At 53.5% G+C, this 25,433-nt stretch overlaps 1 protein-coding gene across 3 annotated transcripts in view; it reads right to left on the bottom strand.

Annotated features, from left to right (window-relative positions):
* Positions 1 to 25,433, bottom strand: part of Pcnx2 (pecanex 2) — a 174,478-nt gene that overhangs the window by 98,737 nt on the left and 50,308 nt on the right. For all 3 annotated transcript variants that reach the window (XM_058575011.1, XM_058575013.1, XM_058575012.1), the window contains exons 14-19: positions 20,301 to 20,411; positions 19,359 to 19,450; positions 12,019 to 12,128; positions 11,214 to 11,310; positions 4,421 to 4,513; positions 3,589 to 3,739 (exon numbers count right to left, since the gene is read on the bottom strand). In XM_058575011.1, coding sequence (XP_058430994.1) covers positions 3,589 to 3,739; positions 4,421 to 4,513; positions 11,214 to 11,310; positions 12,019 to 12,128; positions 19,359 to 19,450; positions 20,301 to 20,411 — 654 coding nt within the window. The remainder of the gene's footprint in view (positions 1 to 3,588; positions 3,740 to 4,420; positions 4,514 to 11,213; positions 11,311 to 12,018; positions 12,129 to 19,358; positions 19,451 to 20,300; positions 20,412 to 25,433) is intronic.

The following is a 25,433-nucleotide window of genomic DNA, read 5'->3' as shown; positions in this document are numbered from 1 at the left end:
ACAGAGGCTTTGTGGGGGACACATGAACATGTGCCTAACCCCATTGCTCCTTTCTTGAAGGAATGCACTTCCTCTGGAAAGCTCTGGGGTGGAACGAAGGTTCTCACAGGCAGAATCTTACTCTTAGAGCCGGCTCAGTCCATGACATCATGGCCTGGATCCTCCTCCAGGTTCGTGAAAATCAACTCTCTTTATTTTTTAAACAGAGTGCCCTTCTAGCCCTTGGCCTGTCAAATCCCACGTTGGGCTCCAGCCGCGGTCCAGCTGGTCCCCTGGGGAGGGTGGAAACACAGCAGCTTTGGCTCCGTGGGGGTGACCACACAGGCTCACCACTGCTATCGCCCGCGGCTCCTCCCGCTGCCGACCTGTATCACAGTGACGTGTTCCGCTCATGGCCATACAGAGGTGGAGAACGGGTCGGGATCAGGATGGGGAGAGGCCTCACAGGTCAAGGACTGAGCAGATGAAACCACGTCCTGATTACAGCCGTCAGCTCCGGCTGATACACTCAGCTCTGTTTCATAAAGTTGATCTGACATCCCCACGTTCCACCAAGGAGAAGACACACCTGGGGCATGCAGAAGGGGACGTGAACTGAAAGGGGACAGGCACCAGGCGTAGACTTGTTCCAGTGAATGTGGAGTGATGTGTTTGGATTAAATGCGGTTTGGCAGGCAGACCACAGGCCTCGCCTGCACTGGCATGGAGGGGCTCTGGAGGGCTGGCCTGGGCACATGGCAGCCCTGGAGCTCACCAGGCCCTTAGACATGGCAGCCGCAGGTGCTGGACTGGACAGAGGAAGACTCTGGGAGCGATGGGAAGCTGGACGGGGGTGAGTGCTAGGGAAGCTCTTCTGCAGGGACTGGCTTTGGGCAGAGACCCACAGGAACAGTGGGCAGCGGGAGGCCAGCATCCCACTCCAAGAGCAGCAAGGAGGGGAGAGGGAGAGGCAGAGTGCTGTGTGTCTGGGAAATGCCACACGGAGGGGAGTCGGCATCCCCCAGGGAGGGCACCTGGAGGGTCAGAATGCCCTGTCAGGCTTCACAGGACCTGCTGTGGCATAGCTGCATGACTCTTCTGGGCCACCACGGTGGCAAAACAGCCTGGGAGTCATATTCAGGGTGTGCCCACCACACAGAGCAGAAGGAGCACCAGACAACAACAGCCTGCGTGCTAATCACTCACTGGCCACAAAACTGGCAGGATCTAAGCTCTATCCCTGGACTTCCCTGGGCTTCCATTCTGCTTATTGAAAACAGTGGGCAGCACATGCACCTGCCTTCCTTGCCAATGGCAATCGACTAGCAATATCTGCTGCTAGCCCAATTCCAGGGCGCTGCTCTCAGGCAGTGACGCCTGCCAGTCCTGGTGCCCAGAGACAGGCCACATACTCACCAGCCCTGCCCTGCTCTTTCCTCTTTCCCAGGGACAGTATTCTGTACTCCTATGAAAAAGAAGATCTGGGCACAGCTTTCACAGGAAAAGTCACATGACCAGCCTGAGTTTCCTGGGCACTCCTGTGGCCAGTGGGAGAAAGGAAGAGAAGCGAGGAAGAGGGCCGGAGGCTCAGGACAAGGGGGGTGGCAGGTGGTAGCAGCCTACAGCTCCTAACACAGCCATAGTTCATGATTTGTGCCTTTGGATTTTCCTTCCAACACAGACACTTTTGAAGTAGAAACTGCTTTTCATTACGTGCCTCATTTGTCAAGCCTGGGATCCTTGGCAAGACTCAAGGCTGCCTGTAAATGGCTAACAGACAGGGAGACAGGTCCCACAGCCTCTGCTTGAGCCATGTGAGCAAGCACCTCCACCTCCACCACCTATCCAGAGCCACCCACACACCCACCTGCCCTTGGAAAGGGGCAGTCAGACCCAGAAACACACTCACTCCACTTGTTCTTGAGTCTTGCACTTAACAGTCCAGCAGGCTTAAAAAAGGAGTCCAATTTAAACTGGGCTCTTGCAGACCCAGTGGCACACACCTATGATCCAGCTGCCTGGGAGGCTGAGGCAGGAGGATCACAATTCAAATCCAGCCTCAGCAACTTAGTGAGGCCCTAAACAACTTGGTGAGACCTTGTCTCAAAATAAAAAATAAACAGGGCTCGGGATGTAGCTCAGTGGAAAAGCGCCCTGGGTTCAGTCTTCAGTCCATACATACTACATTACATGAATGAATAAATACATTGAGCTTTTTAATATTTAGGGAAGAAAAAAACAGGAAAGAAAGAAAAGAAAGAGAGGGAAGGTGCCAGCAGGGAGAGAGAGAGAAAGTGAGGCCCTGAGTGGTTAACAGCCCCCTCCTATTTCCACATCAAATTCCACACCCTGAGCTGCCACATGAAAGGAAGCCCAAGACAAACCTGCCTGGTTTTCCTCCTTCAGTCGGACAGGCTCTCCTTCCTCCTGCAAAGGCCTTTAAATATGCGGAGTCAATAAGACAGAGGTGAAGGTATAGGCCGGCCCTGGGTCAGGGTCAAGGTATAGACATGGGAGCAGGTGCAGGTGGAGGTGTGGACAGAAGTTAGGTCACTGCAGGGGCCCAGGCGTAGGTAAAGGGACAGGCATGGAGGAGGCCACTCTGGAAGCCACTTCCAGTAGCACCTGAACTTGCGCAGAACACGGAACAATACGTTTCACAGCTGAGCCTCAATCTTGTATCTGAGGGAACAGCAATTGGAGCCTTGGTCCTGCAGCCCCCTGTGCTGGCCCATGAGGCCACATCGCTTCACCTCTGCCTCATCATTGTTTTTTTATTATCTCCCCTGCTTCCCTTCTGTGTCCCTAGTCCCCTGAGGCTGCTGATGCTAATCCTGCCTGGCACCTTCCTGTGAGTCAGTGACCTGGCCAGCCTCACATACCTGCACCTGGGAGTAGGGAACAGTGGCTAATTCCCATCACAACAAGGAAGCTGCAGGGTGCTAAAGGTTCTGTGCAGACTGGGCAGCACTGGACAGAGTAGAATAATCTGTGGACTGTGGCTTTGATGCGTCAGAAGATGGGAAGGAATGCATCAGTCTTTCTGCCTCTATTTAAGCATAGAGCAGGACACCTCGTGGGGAAATCCCTGAGAGACTTCCTACAGGAAGTGCTCCTCACCTCGGCTCTGATGGTGTGGTTACCAGGCTGGCGCCCCCACAGGAGTTGCTAAGTCAGTCAGCCATAGACACAGTCGAGGGGACCAGGCATGTGACCAGAAACTCCAGGTCCAGGGCCTGACGGCCAGTGGTTGGTCTGTGCTGCGGCCCGTCTAGCCACTGCTCCAGGGTGCACTGGAAGCACATTCTCCAGGTCTGAAGGACAGCTCAATTCTCCCCAAGACCACTGACCAATGAGCCTTCCAACAAAGCCACTTTCAGTTCACCCTGCCTCAACCGTCTCCGTCTGGTGGCCAGGACACGGGGACAACCTGCACTACAAGGCCCACGCTCCACATTCATGTCTTGGTTGCGGGGAAACATGCCCTGTGCACCGCTGGCCACATTGCCACGTGTAGACCCGTGATGCCAAGTGCAGACCTGTGGTGCCAAGTGCACGCTCACAGGTCAGTGTCCCCCATCCCTCCCGCTAGGAGGGACGTGCACTGACCTCTCACTTCCCGCTGCTGGTACTCCTTGCTTTTGAGCACGGGATGAGAGATCCACATCCAGGGGTGGTGTTTGCGGAGCTGAGGGAGCAGGTGGTGGGTTAGGAGCCCCACGGCACCCGCCAGCGCGAACAGGACGAGGCTGAGAAAGGGCTGTGAGGGAAGGCGGACCAGTCACCAGCCAAGGCCAAGTCCTTCCCGCTCCCTCTCACGTCACAGCCGATTCCCAGCTTGCTTTGAGCCTCTGGAGCTCCTTCCACATCCCACGGAACAGATTCCTGCGCTGAGGGCCTCTGGGCTCAGCAACGGCCTGCAGAGTGGCCAGGCCAGGGAGCGGAGCCCTCGAGCGCATTTTTGGTTTGCTTATAAGGACAGAAGAACAATGACAAGCCCAGCCAGCAGAATCCCTTGTTGAAGGGAGGTCCCCTGACGTCAAGTGCTACACAGACAGTGACTGGGAGACCATGGGCCAGAAGTCCACCCAGGCTTCTACCTTTGCTCACTGCAGATCCCACCCGGTAGTCCTTCTGGCTCTATCCCCACCCCAATACGGCATGGGTGTGTCCCTAGCTGCAGTCCCACCACTAACTGGCACATGCTGGCCTCCAGGAGGCTTATCATGGCACCCACAGCCCAAACCCCTCCCCAGCCGGGAGGGAGGTCATGGTGGGCACCAGGTCTCCTCCTGAACACCACTGCTCAGGACACCATCCTCTCAACAGGCACTTTGTTTCCCCGGCTTGTCTGCCTGCCCCATGCCCTCTGCTCTGCAGCTGCCCAGGCAGCAAGGAGAAGGGGCAGCCAGGAAGCACCCAGAGCCCAGGGGACACCTACTCTCAAGGACAGGAACACGGTGCTGGCACTGACTGCAAAGGAGAGGACGGCCACCACAGAGCAGACAATGAGGTCCGACCTCAGGACGTCCCTCTGAAAGAGAAGACCAGCTGTCAGGGTCATGCGTCCAGTTTCTCTCGGCAGCTCCAGGTAACCAGGTGAGTTAGACGGTGGGTGCTGGCCTGGTATGACTCTTCCTGCCTGACACCTGATGGCATATCCCCAGTGGGATGCCCTGGCCAGGCCCGTCACCAGCACATTCACCATGTCCCGCTGGGGGAAATTCAGGGGACCAAGGCCGGGAGCTGGGGGGTGGACCTGGGAGGTAAGCCCACCTGCTAACCAGGCAAAGCAGGCAGGTTCGTGCACCCTGGGAGGCACAGGGCTGCTTCCAAACACACATGGGAGACCCCGCGTCCAGAGCGCCCCAGAGGTTAGCGAGACCTGCTAAGGAGACCCAGGTGCCACAAGGCACTACTGGGTCTTGGGGCAGCCTGGGTTTCCTCATGTCCACAGCCTGGGCATGCCAAGCGGAAGCCCCCTGCACATTTCTCACCATTTCAACCAGATCACAGTTCATATTTCAATTTCAATCCCATGGAGAAAAGGCTACTTCCAATGGTTGAAGCACATGTGCAGCGATCACACATGCTATATGAGGGCAACAGAGTGCTCAGGACTTGGACATGACTCTCCAGGACACCCACTATGGCCCGAGCAGGAGCAGGGGAAAGCAATGTCAGGCCTGAGAACACTGATGCAGGGATGGGAGAAGGGCCAGGGACCCTCACAGGGCACGACATTGCTGACTGGCAGGTTAACAGGGATGTAAGGGACTATCAATTCACTTCAGTTAGTTATGATGCACAATTATGGATGACTTTAAGGTATTGTACAGTTCTCTGAAAATTCTGAAGCCACCAATACCTTTATACCTCCCTGTTCTTGACTGAAAAGGAATTTTACTTTTGAAATTACTGTTTGGAATGTTATCTGCCAGGAAATGACCTCCACCCCATCTTTTCTGATTTTTAGCTAAAATGTGAGGCTTCCTCCCATGCTGCTGGCTGCCTGTGTTGACCCTCAGAGCCAGGAAGGACCCAGACAAGGGCAAAGGGGGCAAACAGGACCCTGGCCGTCTGTGGCTGACCACTGCAGCCCCGGTCCCGGCTAGACTAACCAGCCATCAGGGAAGAGACGCGTCCTCCATGCGGGTTTGCCCATTCCCTGCTGAGGTGGTCTTGAATCTGCCCTTGCATGTTTACATTCACATGAAAGTGTTGAAAGGGAGGAGCCGCAGTTTAGATTTTATTTCAGATTTATTCTTTGTAAGGGCAATCTGACTGTGGAGCATGGAAAATCACTGGCTTTTGATTCTAAATCCATGAAACATTCACGATCAGAGGTTTTCACCAAAATTTTTCTCTCTGAAATGGCCAAGATTCACACTCTGCACCCTGTGCCCTTGCAGGCCAGCCCCCATGCCCCGAGGGGGTTCCGGGGTTCTGGGTCTTCCCGCTGTGTAGATATGCCAATTCCCCAGTGTTTCAATGACATGGTTTTATATTGTTTAAGAGGCACTGAACTCCTCCCAAGGGAAGTTTAAAAATTTTCCAGATGTTTAACTTAAAATTGTGTCATCTTTAGTTACCATTCACGCTTGTTTAAGGGACAGCAGCAGCTGAGGGCAACTGCTGGATGGGGGCCCCTGACTCCTCAGAGCAGGACAGGAGGGAGTTGGCATGACCGCTGGTCTGCTCTATCACTAAAGATTTTTTTCTCCTCATTTTCAAGAATGTTATAAAAATTGAATTATAGTATATGTGCCCCTTTTTGGTCTGGCTTCTTTCATTGAGTGTGATTATTCTGAGATTCATCTATACTAATAGTTCATTCCTTTTCATTGTAAGTAGTATTCTTTTGTTTGGAAATTCTGGTGTGTTTATCTATTCACCTGAGTAGACATTTATTTGTTTTTGTTTTGGTTTTAGGCCAATTGTATAGTCTTATGATTTGGCGGGGGGGTAATATTTGTTTAGATTTGCCAATGTACCTTCTTCTTGCTTTCCTCTTTATTCATTCTTGCATATTAGACCTTATCTGAGATTCCTTTCTGCTGAAAAATATCTTTCAGACTGTATCCCTACTTTTAGCTGGACGTAGTGGCACCTGCTTGTCATTCCAGCAACTCAGGAGGCTGAGGCAGAAGGACTGCAAGTTTAAAGCCAACCTCAGTAATTTGGCAAGGCCATATCTCAAAATAAAAAAATAGAAACAAAGGTCTGGGGATGTGGCTCAGTGGTTAAATGCCCCTAGGTTTAATCCCCACCCATCCCCCCAAAATTGTCTAAAATATTTTTATTTTGTCTTCATCCTTGAAAGTTATTTTTGCTGGGTATAAAATTTTAACATGACAGTTACTTTATTCACAACACATTAAATACATTAAGCCTGTCTTTGGGATCCATGGTGCTCTGCTCATTTGAGTGCAGTCTGTCTGCTGTATTTACCTGTGTGCGGATGGTCTGCATCCCTGGTGCTACAGTCCCACTGAGGTTGGACTGTGTGGATTCCTTTTTTCTTTAATTTACCTTCTTGAGACTCAGTGGGTCCCCAGTATCTACATCTGTGTCTTCCACCAATTCTCATAAGTGCTCCAACATTATCTCATCGTACATTGATTAGACTCCAGTCTCTGTTTTCCCAGGGATTCTGATAAGATATGGTAAGACTTCTTACTCTGCCCTTGAACTCTCCTCATTCCTCTTTGGTATTTCCCAATTTTTGCCTATCAGAGTTGTATTCTGGAAATTTCCTTCTGTTTATCCTTCAGTTCTCTAGTTTCTCTTCAGAGGTGTCTAATCACTTGGGGTGGAGGAGAGAGATGGGTTTTTTTTATTGTTTTTTTAACTTTATTTGCTTTATTTATTTGCTTATTCATGTAGGAAGCTCAAATTGATTTTTTTAAGCATGCTAGATCACCTTAAATACATCCTATCGTCAATAAAGTTAAAGCTTTCCTGTACTTCTTTAAACATAGTAGGTATGGTTATTTTAAAATCCATGTCTGATACTTCCAACATCCGCAGTATTGGTAGATCTCATTTTGCTGGCTCCTTGATTCCCTGTATACTTTCAACTTTGTACTGTGAACTACTCGTTTTCCTTAGAAAATCAGCTTTGGAAACACTTGCAGTCCGAGGGAATATTCTAGTGAGGACTCACATCTTTCCTCCATAAGGCATTTTAAACTCAATTCATAAATCAAGGGGTTTTGAAAGTGTGCTACAAATCCCTGAAAAGGTACAGCTTCCCAGGGACACGCAGCTTGCTTGGCATGGAGGCCAGTCTCCCTCTGCGCCCTGGCACTGGGGATGGGGGAATGGCCTTCCTTCCTCTCAGTCCCACCTGAGAGTGAGGCTCTGTAGGTCCAGGGATGGCGATGGCAGTCTGAATTGGATGCCCCACTGAGGCAGGCCTGGGCCCCAGGAAAAGCAAGCTTCCTGCCCCGCTTCCTGCAGATACCTGGTTCAGATTCTTACCTAGCAGTTCCTTATTATTTTGTCAGTTATTCATTACATTATGAAGAATTTTCTAATGTTTTATTTAGAATTTGCTTTTGATTAGCCGAGTTTGGTTTTAATTTATCTGCCTTAACACCAGAAATGGAAAGGCTCGCTGTTTTCTCCTCCTCTCCCTCCCTCTTCCTGACTCGTTAATCCCCCTCTGACTTTCATTGGTGTCTGATGAGGGATTAGTTCATAAAATTCTTTTTTCTCTCCAACTGCTAAATGCCATACACTGAATAATCAATTCTTGACTGTGACATTATTTTCCATATAACATGTTCTTATAAACAATTTGTCTCCTTTCTGTGTTTTTCTGATCCACTAATCCCATTCTCTAAACTTGAATGGGTCTCATATTTTGTTCTGACTATTCAGTTTTAATAACATACTCTTAAACTCAAAAGTGCTAGTTCTTTTTTCTTATTCTCTTTCAAGTTTTATTGAACCATTAACTGCTAGTCTTCTACATAAACCTTAGAATCATTTCCCAATGCTGTGACTATAACTCCATCGGAACCATTTTGAACAATATTAAACCTACAAATTTACTTTCAAAGAACTGGCAGTGAATAAATCTCAGCTTTCCTGTTTAAGATTGGGCTAGGCGTGTCGGTCGCGCTTATCCAGAACTTCATTTGCCACGTAAGGGACATCTGCTGCTGAGTTTGTGACAGTTAAGACCCTCTGGTCAAGCTGCGTATTTGCGGTTCTCCTGAGTTGGATCATGTTTTCATCTTATTTTCCAGGAGTATTGCTGCCCTGTTAGGGTGTCTTGCTTTTTCAAGTTTTCTTCTTGGGCGGTATTTACGAACCCTCTTACTCCGATGGTTGATTCCAATGGGTCTTTCTATACGTCCTCTTTATATGTCACTGGGTCATCTCACAGCTCTCCTGTCAGGCCTCATGCTGGCCAGGGCTCCGAAGGCAACACTCAGTGACGTCAGCGCTTCCCTCCATTCTCATGTTGCGGGCACGATGCTGAACTAAGGGGGTCACCTGCTCTCGGTATATCACACGCCTTAAGTCCCCGTGGCAGTCTTCGTGGTACTTCATGCTCCCTGAGAGATGAAGCGGTGCTGTCTGGTCTCTAAGCCCAGCGGGTTTGCGCAGTGTGTGGTCCAGGGAAGCTGCAGCTGCAGCCAGAGGCTCAGGGGGCACTTAGGAGGGGCTAAACCATCCTCTAAAGGTCCGAGTTCCACACGTGCAAGTTGGGAGGTGTTTCAAAAAAATTTTGGACCCTAGGAAAGAAGGAAAATGGATGCAATGAAAGCAGCACATTGGAATAGGACAGGGCTGTAAGTGACGCCCCAAGGCTGTGCCAGCGGCCCGCGGGAGAGGAAAGCCGCGGTGGGGATTCAGGCCTGTCCTGACGGTGGCGCTCTGGAGATGAACCTGTGTGTATGATTCGTCTTGCTCCGGGGACCCACCAACAGAGCTGTCTTTCTGGAGCAGCGGCTCCTCGGGCGCTGCCTGTGGATCTGCAGGTCAGAATCCCAGTGGACATGCTGGTCAGAATTCAGGTCTCCAGGCTACCGCTGACAAAGAAATCAGACGGGGAGGAAAGGCCAGGAGCTGTAGTCTAAGAGGCTCCCTGGGGCGTCTCATGCCACCAAGATTCAGGAAAAGAGACACACGGATGGAAAATGAAGGGCAGGGAGAAGATGGGAGTGCCATCAGAGACCGCGAAGATGGGACCTCAGAATCGCACCGTGGCCCAGGTAGGAATCAGCCCAGAGAAGCCAACTCTGATGTTCCCATTAAGATGTTATGATTAGATCAGAGGCTGTTCAGAGAAGTGAACACAAACATCACATTATGTCACCTCTCCAGCTGTGTGCTGCCTCTGTGGAGACATCAAAGTGCACGAGAACCCAGTAAGGCACCGCTGGCCTTCATATCTAATTACACTAATGAACTGCTATCAGCAGCGCCAGGCAAGTTTCCCGTCATATTTCTTTGTAATTCTTACCTTACTTTAACTGCAATAAATCAGAAAATGGAGAGGTGTCCTCATTAGCTGTGAGATGAGGAGACTTGGGGGGCATGGAGAGACTCAAGCTTTACGGCAACCTCTGGGAACATTGGCTTAGCCACTCGGTCCCCTGGCACTCTATCAGCTGCGGTGCTGCTTCTGTGTCAACACCTCTCTCGTCTGGCTGCCACCACATCAGCTCTCTGGCTTCGCCTCCTGCCCTCCTCTGAACACACCTCTGCTCTTAAAACTCACCAACCACACCCCTCTTCTCACTCAGTGGTGCATCCTTTGAGTCCCTGGAGGTGACACAGAAGACTGACTGAAAGACTCTAAGGCCAGGGCTGAGTGTGCACTTGTTAAAACGTGATCCTGTTGACCATGAGTCCTGTGTCCTGAAACAGCAGGCTGCAGTTAACTCGTGTGAATCCAACAGCATGTCCTGAGCACATACTGTGTGGCAGGCACAGTGGACACTGAGACGCATGAGATGCAGTTCCTGGCTGCGTCTGACCACCGACTGCTTTTCCCTTTGCCAGTCCTAAAACACAGGAGAGCAGGAACTGGGGACCCAGCCTGCACCAGGCTCCGCACTCAAACGTGAGGGGACTTGCACAGTCAATGAGCGTCGCTTCCTGAGAACTGAATGGAAGCTGATTCTGGGGCAGCTGACACTGCCTAGAGCCATCTTCCTGGTGCACAAGAAATAGTGTCATTATTTTACTGCCCCCGGGACTCTCCTCTTCCTCCCTCTCTCCTCCTTCCGTTTCCAACCAGGACAGTGATTCCCTTCAAACTGCACCACAGCTGTGAGCCTGGAGCCCGGGACCCTGTGGGGGTGGTACAGATGCCAGTGCAGAACCAGAAGACCTGGGAAGAGTGTTCCCTGCTAAGCGCAGGGCGATGGCAAGGCCGCAGGAGCAGCGGGTGGGGGTACCAGGACCGCAAGTGGCTCGCATTCAGTCTGGGGACCTGCTGTTTGGAGCCAGTAAAGGGCAGAAGCAACTGAATGGGTTCACGACAACATCCGGGCCAGCTGCTGCCACCGAGGACCACGGGGCACCTGGGGCCCAAGGAGATGGCACCCCCCTCGGATGCTTCACGGCTCCCACCTGGCAGCCAGTGCAATGGGCAAGCGCTAGGCCTGGCCTGAGACTGGTGCCTCTTCCTGCCCCATTCCCTCCCGTGGCCATGACCACAGCCCAACTCTGTTGAGGAGGCCCACCCCCAACACACAACGCAAAGGTCTTACCACCGAGTCCTTCATCTTCTGGGGGAGAGGATCTGAGGCCGACTCTTCCAGATTTTGATGTAAAAATTTAGGGAACAATCTGCATTGAATCAAAGACCTAAGAGTGGAAAACACACAGGTTTGGTTTTAAGATGCGTCTGGGACAGTGCCCCTGACCTCACACCCATGGATGGCAGGCAAGTGTTCTTGTGAGGAAATTAAAATGAAGGAGGTGCCTTCTGAAAGCAGTGTCCCGATGTTTAAACTTCCTCCTGACAAACACAGTTGAGTCCCCTCCCTGCTGGGCACTAGCGCTGACGAGCAGCAGTGGGTGCTGCTTCTGTCACCCACCAGGTTCCTCCCCAGAACACCCCAGCAAGGCCATGCTCCAGGGGCACCTCTGACACCAAACACCATGCAGACCACAGTTCCCTCCCGCGCCCACTTCTGCAGCCTGCCACCTCAGGCACCTGACAGCCTCAGATTATGTCACTCCAGCCCCCAAGCAGAGTTTCCCTGGCACTGGGGGTGGGGACCAAGGCAGCCTTCTTCCAGGGGCTGCCCAGGCTCCATGCACAGTGCCTCTGGGGGGTTCTCTGGGGGTTTCTCCAAGGCTCACCCAGGGGGGTCTCAGTGGCCCCCAGATGGGGCCAGCTCCAAGCAGGAGGCAAAGTGGTGGCACCCACCCTTCAGCTTCCGGTCAGCACCGCACCGCTGCCTCCTCGTCTGGCTCCCTTGACAGCAAGCGTCCAGCGGCACTGACTGCTGAGGGCGCCTCCCACCTCAGCACCCACACGGGGAATGGGGAGCACCGCGGGTTACTCACAGGAGCACAGTGGGGTCACTGCTCTGCCGGCTCAGATGGTAGGACAGCGCGACCAGGAGACCACAGAAGGCAGAGAAGAGCGCGGGGATATGCTGCGTGCTCCACGGCTCCTGGGGAAGGATAGCAGGTGACTGAGCAGCGCAGAGGCTGGGACCCCAGTGTAGTGCCACACGCATCTACTGCTCCTGCCTCCACGCACAGCCTGTCACACACAGGGAGACAGAGGTGTGGCCTTCAGGCTCCCACGGCACCACCACGGTGGGCTCCCGGCACCAGAAACGCACGGCATGAGTAGTGCGCATGCTCACGGGACCCATGTACAGTGGGTCTGCTTGTGCCAGCACTGCCATGGACGTGCTTTACCAGGATGTCACAGCAGTGATGATGTCACTAGGCAACGGGGATTTTCCAACTCACTGCAATCTCATGGGACACCATAGTATGTGCTGTCCACTGACCAAAGGTCCTCGTGGGGGTGGAAGGACAGAGGGAATGTATTCTGTCCACTTATTTTCTAAAAATTCACAATAGAACTGTTTGCTGTGTATCCTGAGCAGCAGCTCATCACCCTGTGTTTCTAGGCTCCTAGATAGGCGCTGCCCAGGTGGGCGCCCACGTCATTCCACGGCTAGGTGGGGACAGGAGCTCTTCTACCACACAGGACTCTGACCCCGCCAGGTGGGACTGCTGTTGTTGCAGGCTACTTGGTGAATCACCCCGTGAACTGCCCCAACCGGTGCTTCTCACTGACTACCAGGCTGCCGCCCTCCTGAGGCGTGTCCTGCACTGGGAAGGGTCCGGCCAGCATCATCACCAGTTCCCCTGCTTTCCCAAGAGTATGGCAGCTGGGCATGGGGTGAGAGGCAGTGAGCCACAGCAGGGCCACGGGTGGACGGAAGCTCCTTCAACAGCCTGAAGGCCAGGTGACTCTGGAGGCAGGCTGCTTCCTAGGAAAGGGCGGAGCCAGGGACAGGCGAGGCGCAGGCTCCAGACCCACCTCGGCCTCACTGCTCCTTCCATGGGCTCTGAGAGGGGGAGCAAGGGCAGACGCCTGGACCTCCTGGGGCTCCCCTGGAAACACCTCTGAGCTCCAGGTTCTGCATTATTCAACACACACACACACACACACAGGCCAAGTTCCCAGGGTCCATCCACACACACACACACACACACACACACAGGCCAACTTCCTGGGGTCCATCCACAGAGGCGCACACACACATACATACACACACGCACACATACACTGGCCAAACTTTCCGGGATCCATCCACACACACACACACACACACACGTGCACACAAACACAAGCACACACACACTCACTGGCCAAGCTTCCCAGGGTCCATCCACAGACACACACACACATACACACACACATATCAGGCCAACAAGCTAAGTGTAAGGGAACCACACAGGGCTTGCACAGAGTCGGGTTGGGGTGGACAACCATCTCTGTCTCTGTCCGCCACTCCCAGGTCATTCCCTCCCTACCCTGGCGCCTCAGGCAGGTGCGCCCTCCTGAGGGTGGCTTAGGGCACTAAGTTGCAGGGTCCCCAAGCCTGGCAACTGAGGGCCAGTAGGTGGTTCAGGGATGCCCAGAGAGGAAACACATGTGAGAATTTTTATTTTCAGTTTTATTTGAAGACAGAGAAGGAGATATTGGCATTCAAATAAGAAGGTCAGTTTGCAGGGCCAAGTGGCCTGAGAAGGGTTTTGGAGCAGAACAGCCAAGGGGGGTGTGCAGCTGGAGGGGCTCAGAGCTTGTGTTGCCCACCTCTCAGCGGGAGCAAGGGCAGAGGAGAGGTACCAACTGGCATTTCTAGGTTTAAAACATGAGCTCTTTCCTTCCAGACACGTGTGTCTAGTGTTAAATCATCTTCCGCCCATAAGTATTTACGACACTCACACACAGATCCACAAAAGCATGACCATTTCGAGGAAGACCAGATTTTAAACGATCTGTCACTCATGGATAATGAAGCACACACCACGGGATGGTTTGCTTCAACCTCAACATCCCTAATTGCTTTGAGATGTGTCTCAAGAGCCCCTAAATTGGGAACGATACGGATTGATGAGTGCGGGTTTCACAAAGCTCCTTCAGGTTTGGAAATGTTTTTATGAGGTACAAGAAAAGCTGCCTCACAGGCACAGCTCCCCGAGGATCCGTGTGCACTGGGGAGTCACTCTGGGCAAGTGTGCATGTGGGGGCATCTATTTTGACAGGAATCTTGTCTTCTGTGACTGTGAAGAGACACAACTGTAGCCATAAAGTGCAAGCTGTAATATAAGTAAAAATGAGCTAGAACTCAGGTTTTATTTTCAAATCCACTACATTTTTTTTTTTGGTACTGGGGATTGAACCCAGGGGCACATGACCACTAAGCCCCATCCCCAGCCCTATTTTGTATTTTATTTAGAGACAGGGTCTCACTGAGTTGATTAGGGTCTCCCTGTTGCTGAGGCTGGCTTTTAACTCGCCATCCTGCCTCGGCCTCCTGAGCCTCTGAGATCACAGGCATTCCTGGCCCACCACCATTCATATCATTGCCATCACGTGTGTCATCGTGACAAGCATCAAGTGCTGATGTTAATGAGCTATCGTTTGTGCTACTTTTGTACTGCTGGGTAACAAATCACCCCACCCTCTGTGGCTTAGAACAACGCAGGAATCGCACAGACTCAGTAGGTCAGGAGTCTGGGCCCAGCATGGCGGGTTCTTTTCTCAGGGTCCTGCCAGGCTGAAACCACAGAGCTGGCTGGACCTTGGGGTCCATATGAGATGAGGGTCCTCTTCCAAGGTCCCCAGTCAGCAGGACCCTTGGTAAGCAGCATTCAGTGCCTGCAGGGCTGTAGTGCCTGCTTTCTGGCTGACGGACTACTGGGTCCAAGCTCTAGTGACTCCCGATGGGTCCCAGCCACACAGCCTCTCTAACAGCCATGCACACGTGGTCATGCCCCTCCTTGAGGGCCTCAATAGCTCCTCCTGGCCCCTTAGACCTTCAGACCCTCATTTAAAGAGCTCCTCTGATTAGCTCAGATCTACCCAGGATAATCTATCTCCCTTTTAAATTAGATTCTGATTTAAAACCAAGTTCTCTGGTTGGAGACCCTCACTGTATCTGCAGCTCCTCACTTTTGCCAGATGATGTAACCTAACCAGGAGCCACCTCCCTTCCTCCTCCAGGCCTGCCCACAGGCCCTGCCATATCCCTTCATCCCCCAGGCCCTGCCCTTACCCCAGAGGTGGAGAATCCTGGTAGCCCTATATCTTCACCTCCCAGGCTGCGTATCAAGACCCCTTCAGAGAGGGACTTCACACACAGCCTCCATTCCATTCCATTTCACCTCACAGCTAATCCATTTTACACTAGGAAAAATTCAGTGCAAGTTGGGCATGTGCTCCTAGGCCGCCAAAGCTCTGCCTCTGTTCTCCACTGGAGCACAGAAATGCTAATGCCCTCTTTGTCCCTCACCTGGGCTGTAACAAAGGGCAGACAAGAAAGCACTTGGGAAACTGTCTCATGAACCAAGGCATCAGGAAAGGGATCCATTACGTGGTGAACTGACTGTCCTCTGGTCAGAGAATTCATCCCGAGATGTGGAGGGACGTGGCGCCGGAGAGGCAGGACTGTGAGACAGAGCTCTGGCTGGGACACAGAGCACCCTGCAGGCCCCACATCTGTTTCCTCATCTGGAATAACACAACGGAAAAGCTGGGCCAGGGACGTCCAGGTTCTGCGGCAGCACTGAAGACAGCCCACAACGATGAGTTGAGTTTGCTTCCCACCTGCAATTAGACCTTAAATGCCATCCTTGGCACCTGATGGGATCACGAGGGAGACCCTGCAACGAGCTAATGATGCTTGTAAAGCACCGAATTATAATGAAGCACTGCATCTTAGACATCCCCTGCCTTCAATAAAACAGGGTCCCTTTGTGAGGACAACACAAAACAGAAACTGTGGCTCACCCAGACAGAGGGAAAGCCCAGCTAATTAACCACCAAGTGCCTCTCCAGGGAGCAAAAGCTCTGGTTGTCTCTGTGTAGCTGTCAAACACTGAAGTCAGAGAGGAGCCCTGGTATGCTCCTTGCCCTGTCTTGGAAAAGTCAAAGAGAATATGAAATTAAAGAGGAACAAAATGTTCCTTCCCGAATTAATATTCCAGAGGACAAAATCAACTCAGAGGCCCTCCACCAATTTCAACCAAGTGGCAACAGTAAAACCAGAAACACACGCCCCCCAAGACTCAGAGAGACACAGCTCTGGCCAGATGCGCAGGCTGAGATAGTTCACAGCCACCATCCATCATGCTGCAGCAGAGAGGAAAGGGAGAATCGATTCCCACGAAGCAGAAAAAGCAGGAAGGTCCAACAACAGCATTGTTAAACAAGAGGCAGAATCACAGCTCTGGGCCTGGGAGCTGGGCTAAGGACGTGAGCTTGCTTTCTTCCTAAGACCCCCTGCGATTTGCTAACCACATCCACTCAACTCATGGCATTTAATAGGTGCTGTATTTCAGCGTCGAGAGGCCATCTGGGACCATTAGAGCACTCAAGACTTACAGATGAGAAGGGATGCAAATTGCTATATATATTTTTTAAAAAAAAAAATTTTTTACCAAAAGGCACTTCAAAATACAGCTAGAACATTAAGATTTTGTTACAACACACTACATTATCACAAGTGATGCTTGTTCTATACTGAGCAAGAGAAGCCAAAACCTCCCTGAGGTGAAATAAACCTCCCCCAAGGGCCTGCACTCCACCTGCTCTAAAGGCTGCTCCAACAGCTGGGCTGGCCCCGGGTCTGGTGCATCCTATCCCACCTCAGAGATGGCTGTGCACTCAGGATGGAGTCTGTTCAACTCTGATCCAACCTCCGACATGTCGTGCACAGAATGGAAACAGAAACAAACAAAAGACCCAGCCCACGACAGTAAAGGGTGTTTGTCCAGGGCCAGCTCTGGACAGCAGGCACTGGCTGCCCACAGTGCTGTCTACACCATGGTGAGGAAAAGGCCATGATCAGCCAGCAACATCTCAGGGGAATGGAGTCAGACTGGGCAGGAAGGAGGAACGTCCCTGTCCTTAACTAGGTAAAAACCTGTTTCATACCAGATTCTTCAATAGTGTCTACATCCTCTAAGAATTTGCATAAAGGACCGTGTGGCAACCCATGAGTAAGCTTTCCTGTGGGTGGCATTAGAGCTGGCAGTGGTGTATACCAGCACCTTTTGAGTAGAACAGGTGTCTGAGAGCACACCCCTTCTCCAGAAGTCTCAGGAATGGCTTCTGTGCAGACAATGCCCTTGGGACTGACGGGTTCTCTGTGTTCCATAGATTTGCTCATCACCATGATCGGTGAGTTGTTTTCATATCAAAAGAGTTTCAGCTTAGCAGTGTGGAGACTCCTCAGAAAACCTGGAATGCATCATTTGACCTACCTGTCCCACTCCTCAGTTTATACCCAAAGGACTTACAATCAGCATACTACAGTGACACAGCCATGTCAACGTTTATAGCTGCTCAGTTCACAGTAGCTAACTATGGAATCAGCCTAGGTGTCCTTCAACAGGTGAACGAATAAAGAAAATATGGTCCCCACAGATGCACGGGCACAACCTATGCTGGGTCACACATGCACATAGGCACAATCCACAGCCGGGCCACACATGTACCTGGACACTATCCAATCTGGGCCACACGGGTACCTGGACACTATCCACAGTCGGGCCACACATGCACCTGGACACTACCCACAGCCAGGCCACACATGTACCTGGACACTATCCATAGCTGGGCCATGGGTACCTGGAACTATCCACAGCTGGGCCACACATGTACCTGGACACTATCCACAGCTGGGCCACGTGTACCTGGACACTACCCATAGCCGGGCCACACATGTACCTACACATGATCCACAGCTGGGCCACACGTGTACCTGGACACCATCCACAGCTGGGCCACAAGTGCACATGGACACTATCCACAGCTGGGCCACACATGTACCTGGACACTATCCACAGCTGGGCCACGTGTACCTAGACACTGTCCACAGCTGGGTCACACGGGCACATAGACACTATCCACAGCTGGGCCACATATGCACATGGACACTATCCACAGCTGGGCCACACATGTATACCTGGATACTATCAACAATCGGGCCACATGTACCTGGACACTATTCATAGCCAGGCCACACATGTACCTGGACACTATCCACAGCTGGGCCACACATGTACCTAGACACTATCCACAGCCAGGCCAATGTGCACATGGACACTATCCACAGCTGGGCCACACGGGTACCTGGACACTATCCATAGCCAGGCCACACATGTACCTGGACACTATCCACAGCCGGGCCACACATGTACCTGGACACTACCCACAGCTGGGCCACACGTGCACATGGACACTATCCACGGCCGGGCCACACATGCACATGGACACTATCCACAGCTGGGCCACACGGGTACCTGGACACTATCCTCAGCTGGGCCACACGTGCACATGGACACTATCCACAGCCGGGCCACTCGGGTACCTGGACACTATCCTCAGCTGGGCCACACAGGTACCTGGACACTATCCTCAGCTGGGCCACGTGTGCATATGGACACTATCCACAGCCGGGCCACATATGTACCTGGACACTATCCACAGCTGGGCCATACATGCACATGGACACTATCCACAGCTGGGCCATGTGTGCATATGGACACTATCCACAGCCGGGCCACATATGTACCTGGACACTATCCACAGCTGGGCCACATGTGTACATGGACACTATCCACAGCCAGGCCATGGCTGTACATGGACACAATCCTTAGCTGGGCTACAGGTATACATGAACACAATCCTCAGCCCGGTCATACGTGTACATGGACACAATCCGTGGCCAGCCATGCATGGACAACAGTTCCAGCACTGACACAACTTCTGGTTCTTCTGGTCAGTGTTTATCTTGTTTTCCATCATCTAGGGCTTGCTTGGTTGCCAGCTTAGGCTGGCCTGCTCTGGTGTCCACCTAGCTTCACACAACTGTCCTTCCCTCTTGTGAGTGGCATTTCAGAAGGAAGTGTAGGTCAGCCCATGGGTTGTGTTGACCACGTGTCACACAGAGCCCCCTGTGTCACTGACTGACAGAGAGACATCTGCAGGGAATGGCCAGGCTAGACTGGGTCACCACCTGTCTCAGTCGGGCCTGCCATCCTTCTGGTCTCAGACCCCATTTCTTTTGCAATTGGAGAAAAGCCTGTTCCTTTAATACGCTGATGGAGTGGGCGTGAGAAGGACAAGGCCCGTCCCGGGACACTCCTACCTTCACGGCGTTGAAGCAGAAGACGTGTAGCAGGGCAGCCACGGACACGCTCCGGCCCACACTGTACACGGCCGACAGGATCCCAGAAACAGCTGGAACACAGACACCAACAGCTCCTGTCTCAAGTGCCCAGCTGTAGGCTGCCGGTGGTCACAGGAAACAGGGTGCAGCCCTCGGGGACAGGCTGCCAGCCAGGTCCCTCAGAGAACATGGGGCGGCCACCAGCATGAGTGGCCTCGTCACTGCACTAAGCCCCCCAAAGGTGAGCATTAGGGAGCCCAGCCACTGCTTCTGGGCCCTGAAAGGCCAGTGTGGGCCTACAGTGGCCAGCTGCTGGCCAGGCAGGACCATGAAGGCGATTCATACAGAAGAAAGCAGGGCACAAGGCGGGCGGACAAGCAGGCTCTGGGGCATGTGAGTGTCACACTGCCCTGTCGGTGGATCCGCCTTGTCCTGTCAGCGGCCTATGGTCAGCCTATGCTGCCCTCTTGGCCAGGTGGAGGCTCAGGAGCTCACATTGGGAGCATTGGGGTTCTCCCCCTGGTCCAAAGCTATAGCACTGCACAGGTGAGGGACAGGGTTCGCTGTTTCAGGGACACAGGGCACATGCGTGACGTCCCGCTCACGGGCTCACTCATACTCAGATCCGCACAGGCTCACGCTCACATGCACAGACACACGACCTCCTCTGAGGAGGGCTTGAGGCTTCAAGCCCGCCACAGACGGCAGGCTCTCCTGACTGCCCTGTTCCTCTGCTTGTCCTTCCTCATCCAAGCTGGGCGGCCACTTCCAAGTCTGAGGGGTCCTGACAGGGGACCCAAAGTGAGCAGTTGGAGAGCTTGGGATAAAGCACCGCCCCCCCCGGCTGGCCCCTTCCCCCACCTACACTATCTATCTGTGCTTAACAGCAGAACCCTCCTGGGAGAGCAGCAAGGGACTTACCAGAACCCCCGAAGAACAGCATGTCAATTTGTTCCAGGAGAAAAGTGCAGAAGGTGTTGATTTGCGGGAAGAGCCCAAGGAGGGAAATCACAGGGAAGCAATATACAAACACTGAAATGAACCAAGGAGTCGGTGATAAGCCAAGCACAGAGACTGTCACCAGGCAGCTCTCCCCAGCCAGGCCCCTCCACCCGGCGATGTGGCAGTGATTCTGGACTCTTAACCAGCCTCCAGAGGCTGAGGTGGACAGTGCCCTGGGAGTGACTAGGTGGCCCCCAGGAAAGGCAAGCACACAAGCTTGGGACTGCCAGGCCCTGGACGGGAAGGCAGAGAGCAGGCCTCAACATGGGGGAGGTGGGGAGCGGGGACACGGTCTGGAAAACCACAGGGACCTGCAGAAACAAGAGATGGTGGCCACGGGGATCACTCCTGCATGGAGCCCGGGTCCCAGTGTGGAGCAGGTGCTTGGATGAGTTCAGCACCTGGGGCTGAGGTCGGCTACCCTGGCACAACCCCGGATGCCACTGTGAGGGCAGGCACAGGTTCTAGGCGGGCAGATCCACCGGCAGCTAGGTAGGAAGACTATGCCTACTCTGGCCATCCCAGCCCCATCCCAGGGCGAGACTGTGATGGGCTAGGACACTGGTGGGGGGGGGGGGTCCAGCATACCAGAGACAAGCTGAACTTGCAGGGGAAGGGCCGTGCCACAGCTGCCTCCTGCCGCCACCTGGTGCTACTCGGTGGCCTTCTGCCAAGAACCCAAGGTGGGGCTCAGTGGACCTGCTCTCCCTGATGGAGGCTGCTGGCAAGGGCAGAGACATCCGACACTGGAGAGCCTTAGCAGAACTAAGGAGACTTCTCTAGAAACCCACTGCCTAGACATTGAGCTTGTGTTAAAACTACAGAAGCCACAGGGGGCCACAGTGGCAAGTGAGGCAGGATTTCAGCCATCCTAAAAAAACAGGAAGCACAGGGTCCCCGGGGGGTCACAGTGGAGTTGAGGGTCTGTGTGTCTGTCTTTCTAATCATGGGTCTCGGCTCAGTGTGGGCCGGACCTGTCCCACAGGCACCCAGGGCTGTGGGCTGTGTGATCTGGGGTAACATGTGCAGCTATGACAACAGGGCCTCTGCTTGCACAGGGGCCACCTCTAGGTTCTGGTGATCTTGTAATAATGGCTATGTGGCAGCCTGTAACTAGGGAGTAAAACCGACCACGCCTCCCACATTGGCATCTGGAGCACCCTTGGAGGCCAGGTGACAGATGGAGGCCTGGTGCCCAGTGTGGGCTGCTGGGAGGTGTGTGTGAATCTCAGGAGGTGGCCCAGTGGCAGGCTCTAGGTCATTGCAGGTTACCCTGGGGAACAGTGGTCTCTTCCTCTTTCTTTTCAGGTCCTGGCCATGAGGTGGGCAGTTCTGCTCTGGTCCCCAAGCAGTGAGGCCGACCAGTCATGGAGGAAAATTCTCTCTGTGACCACAGCACAGGTGTGCCCTTGCTGAACCGCTGCTTCAGGCACTTGTTGCAGTGCCCACGCCAGCAGCCTGCGCCCCAGTGACACAGGGAAGCACACTATCTGCTGGACATGGCTGTGTGAGGCACAGCATCCTCTCAGTCTCTGCAGATGGAATTCAGAGACAGGAAGAGGACGTCCCTGAGAAAAGCCCATGCTTGGCTGCAGAACACGTAGCTGCGAGCATCCAAGTCTTCATCCACACAACCGCGGCAACCTGAGCGCCCCTTCCCTTCACATCCAACAAGGACCCGGTACTGGGCCACCCCCTCCACTTCCAGCAGAGCTCCAGCTTGCCTTCCAGGTGCCATGTGGGGGACCCCGGCGACGTCTGGGGGCGGGGGTGGGAGTGAAGCAGCCAAACACTGACAGGTACTGGGCTGGGCCTGGGTAGGAGGTACTGCCCATGAGACGGACACTAGCCAGGAGAGAGGGCCTTCGGAACACAACCCAGGATGGCCCTGGGAAAGCAGGGCAGAGGCGAGAGAAGCCACTGCTGAAGGTGTGGTGCAGGTGCAGCCCTGGGGATCAATGAGGTAACCCCAGGAGGATGGCAGAAGACAGGGAGGCCCCAGCACAAGACACCCTCCAGAACGTTCCAGGGGAGGAGTCTTGTATCTGCTGCCAGGGTGGCCCACACAGTGGCCTTGGGGAACTGCTGAAATTGTTTTGTCCTTTCTTCCAAAAGCAAAAAAATAAAAGCCTGTGTTTGTTTGTAACTTTTCTGCAAAGGTTTTCTGTTCACGTGCCGCTGAACAGGTCCGTGATTTCCTCTCACTTCTTTGCTTCTTATTTTCTCTAATAATCACCATAATGCAGGGGCTTCCAGATCAGTTCCATTTCTTTCCAAGCAAAATTCATAAACAAAAACACCAAAGCTCAAGCACATGGCTTCTGGTAAACATGAACAGTGGGAATCCCTATGGAGTAGATGGAATCAGCCTACCAGGCCTCCATGGGCCTCTGTGGGAAGGACCGTCCTGAGCCTTCCCAGCAGCACAGAAAAGTGAGGCTCAGTGCTCAAGAAAGCAAAGGGCAAAAGCAGCGCTCCCCTGCAGGGCTGTGTAGAGGCTGTGTTGTGGTAGGTGGGGCTCATTGTGCCAAGGGGCCAAAAGCAACAGAAAACTCTTGCATCTGAGAAGAGTCACCCCATGTGTGGCCCTGGCTACCAGGGAAGGCCTCCTCTCACCTAAGCACCAATATCAGGCACTTTTGCTTCCCTAGGCCACCCATCCTACTGAAGGGCAGCTCGGTTCCCGGCCATCCTAAAGGTCTGCCTCACATGAGCTGTAGTCCACCTGCCATCTGCCGAGATCAGTTATCACAGCTGCAACAGAGAACACAAGCCCTTCCCCTCCCTCCTGCTGCCCTTCCACAGCTGAAGGTGGAAGGGCACTTCCCCGGGGCCTGGCCCTGCTCCCAGCTGCTCCTTTTGAAGCCTGGGCTTTCTCTGCGGTGGGAAGCTAGGCTCGCTCACAGGCTGTGGCTGCAGTTGCCCAGATGGAAAGTAATAAAAATGGCAGCCCCAGGTCCCCAGTCTCCAAATGAGTGCAGGAAACAGTGCTGAGAAGGCCTTCCGCCCTGTTCCTGGCAATGAGAGTAGAGCATCCCCTTGTAACAAAGGAAGACGCAGGCCATGTTCTAAACTGAGGAGGAGAGTGCATAGGAACCTTATCTGCAGCGTGTCGCTCACCCTTGCTGCCTTCCTGCACCCTCCCACATTCTCTCCCTGCCTCTGAGGTCCTCCTCCCTTGCATTACATGTAACAAAAAGCATGGTTACCTTTCCTGCTGGCTTTGTCCCTACCACTGGCCAGCAGGCAATCCCTTCTATGTGGGGAGGCAACACAGAGAGCTTTGAGGCTGGAGATGCTGAGCAGACCCAGAAGAGCAGAGGGTGCCAGAACTGTCACCAGTAAGGCCAGCCTAAGGAACCTTCACATCCCCAGCCCCACCCCGCCCTGAGGACGACCCACTGCAAGCAACCGAGGTGGTGTGAGAGGCATGGGGCACTTTCGGGCTGGGTCACCCAGGCTGGGTTCTGGCTTCTCGCCTGACCTTTGTCTTTGGAGCTCCTTGTCATTCTTTGAATTGTGCCCAGTCCAACCCCAGGTCCTGTGACTGTGGTCACAAGTGGAAACAGGGATTTTGCAGATGCTCCCATGAGGATGGTTGATTAAGCCCTCCTGGGCCTTGTCCAGCACTACTGGGCTCCTTATAAAGAGGGTGGACTTGGGCTTAGATGGACAGACACAGCAGGGAGATGTGAGACCACAGGGAGAACACGCCATCTGCAAGCCGAGGAGCGGGGCCTCAGGAGACCACCCCTGCGGCCCCTTGGCCTTGGGCTTCTGCTCTGAACAGAGGCTGTGGTGCCTCCTTTCGGCAGCCTCGGGAAGCCTCCCTTCCCACTGAGGTTTGGTTTTTCCTGATCCTTTCCCTCTCCCCTGCTGGACCCTGCGGTCATAATGGCAGCAACTATGTGCTATTTAAATCCCCCGACAGCTGGGAACAGAGGGCGAAGATTCCATAAGCGGAAGTAACCTTGAATTGCCCTTGTCCCCCAAGAGTCAGAGAGGCAAACCAGCCTTTCCCTCCTGCCTTCTCGTCCTCCTCAGGCTCACCATCCCCTCTGCTCAGCAGAGGAGCACAATCAACACGTTCATCCCCAGGGACTGGCGGGCTCTATTCCTCTGTTTATCTCTACCAGATGCTTGGGCATCTTGCCGGATTACCTATCGTCACTTTCACTTGTCACTGTTGAGGAGCAGACAAAAAATATGAGAGAAAGGGGATTCCACTGAAAAAATTAAGAATGCCATATTTCCTGTCCCCCTCGTTCTAGGGGAATTGATCCCAAGAAATAAAACAAGACTGTGCACAGCTACTAGCTGGTTCCCGAGCCTGGGTTGCTGCCACACGATGAACCTGGGGCTGTGCCCAGCGTGTACGTCTCCTGTTAAAGCCTTGACAGCTTCTCACATTCCAAGGCCACTGAATGCCTGCCCTGCCAGCACCACTGCACTGCTCCAATGGCACGAGGAACAAGGGAGAGGCCTGGGTGCGAAGGGCGACTCCTTGCTGGAGACATGTGGGCTTTCTCTCCCTGAATCTCTCCCCAGATCCTCCGCAGCCGACCGTGGGGCCAGGTGGTGTGCTTCTACCAAGCGTGGGTGGGACATGCCAACGTGATTCCTTCCGTCTGGCAGGTACGCCATGGTGACCAGCTCCCCACCCACAGTGTTCACCGGGTACCCTGAACAGGATACCATGCCGAGTGCTGAGCATTCAAGATGAGAAGGCTGGAGGGGCCTCGGCCTCACCTGTGCTGAGCAGACAGGCTGGCAGGGGACAGATGGAATCACATGTGACCAGTGCAAGCAGATGACCACAAATGGGTGAGCGCTGACAAGTGTGGGTCGAAGGACAATGAAAATGGAACCAGACTGAGGGACAGCACCCTCCCCTGAATGGTTAAGGCCCTGCAGACAGCAGAGCATTTGGGAGCCAGGGGTGGGGGGTCACAGATCCTGGCTACCGAGCTCCAACGGCACTGGCCACACTCAGGGTCAGGGAGATGGCAGCCCTGAAGCTCCTGAGAAATGCGGGTGCAGCAAGGGCACAGA

The sequence above is a fragment of the Marmota monax genome, unplaced genomic scaffold (genome assembly GCF_021218885.2).
Source record: "Marmota monax isolate L192 unplaced genomic scaffold, Marmota_monax_Labrador192_F-V1.1 WCK01_AAM20220418_F8-fsc00071, whole genome shotgun sequence".
NCBI classification, from domain to species: domain Eukaryota; kingdom Metazoa; phylum Chordata; class Mammalia; order Rodentia; family Sciuridae; genus Marmota; species Marmota monax.
This window is presented reverse-complemented; position numbering and strand designations above follow the sequence as displayed.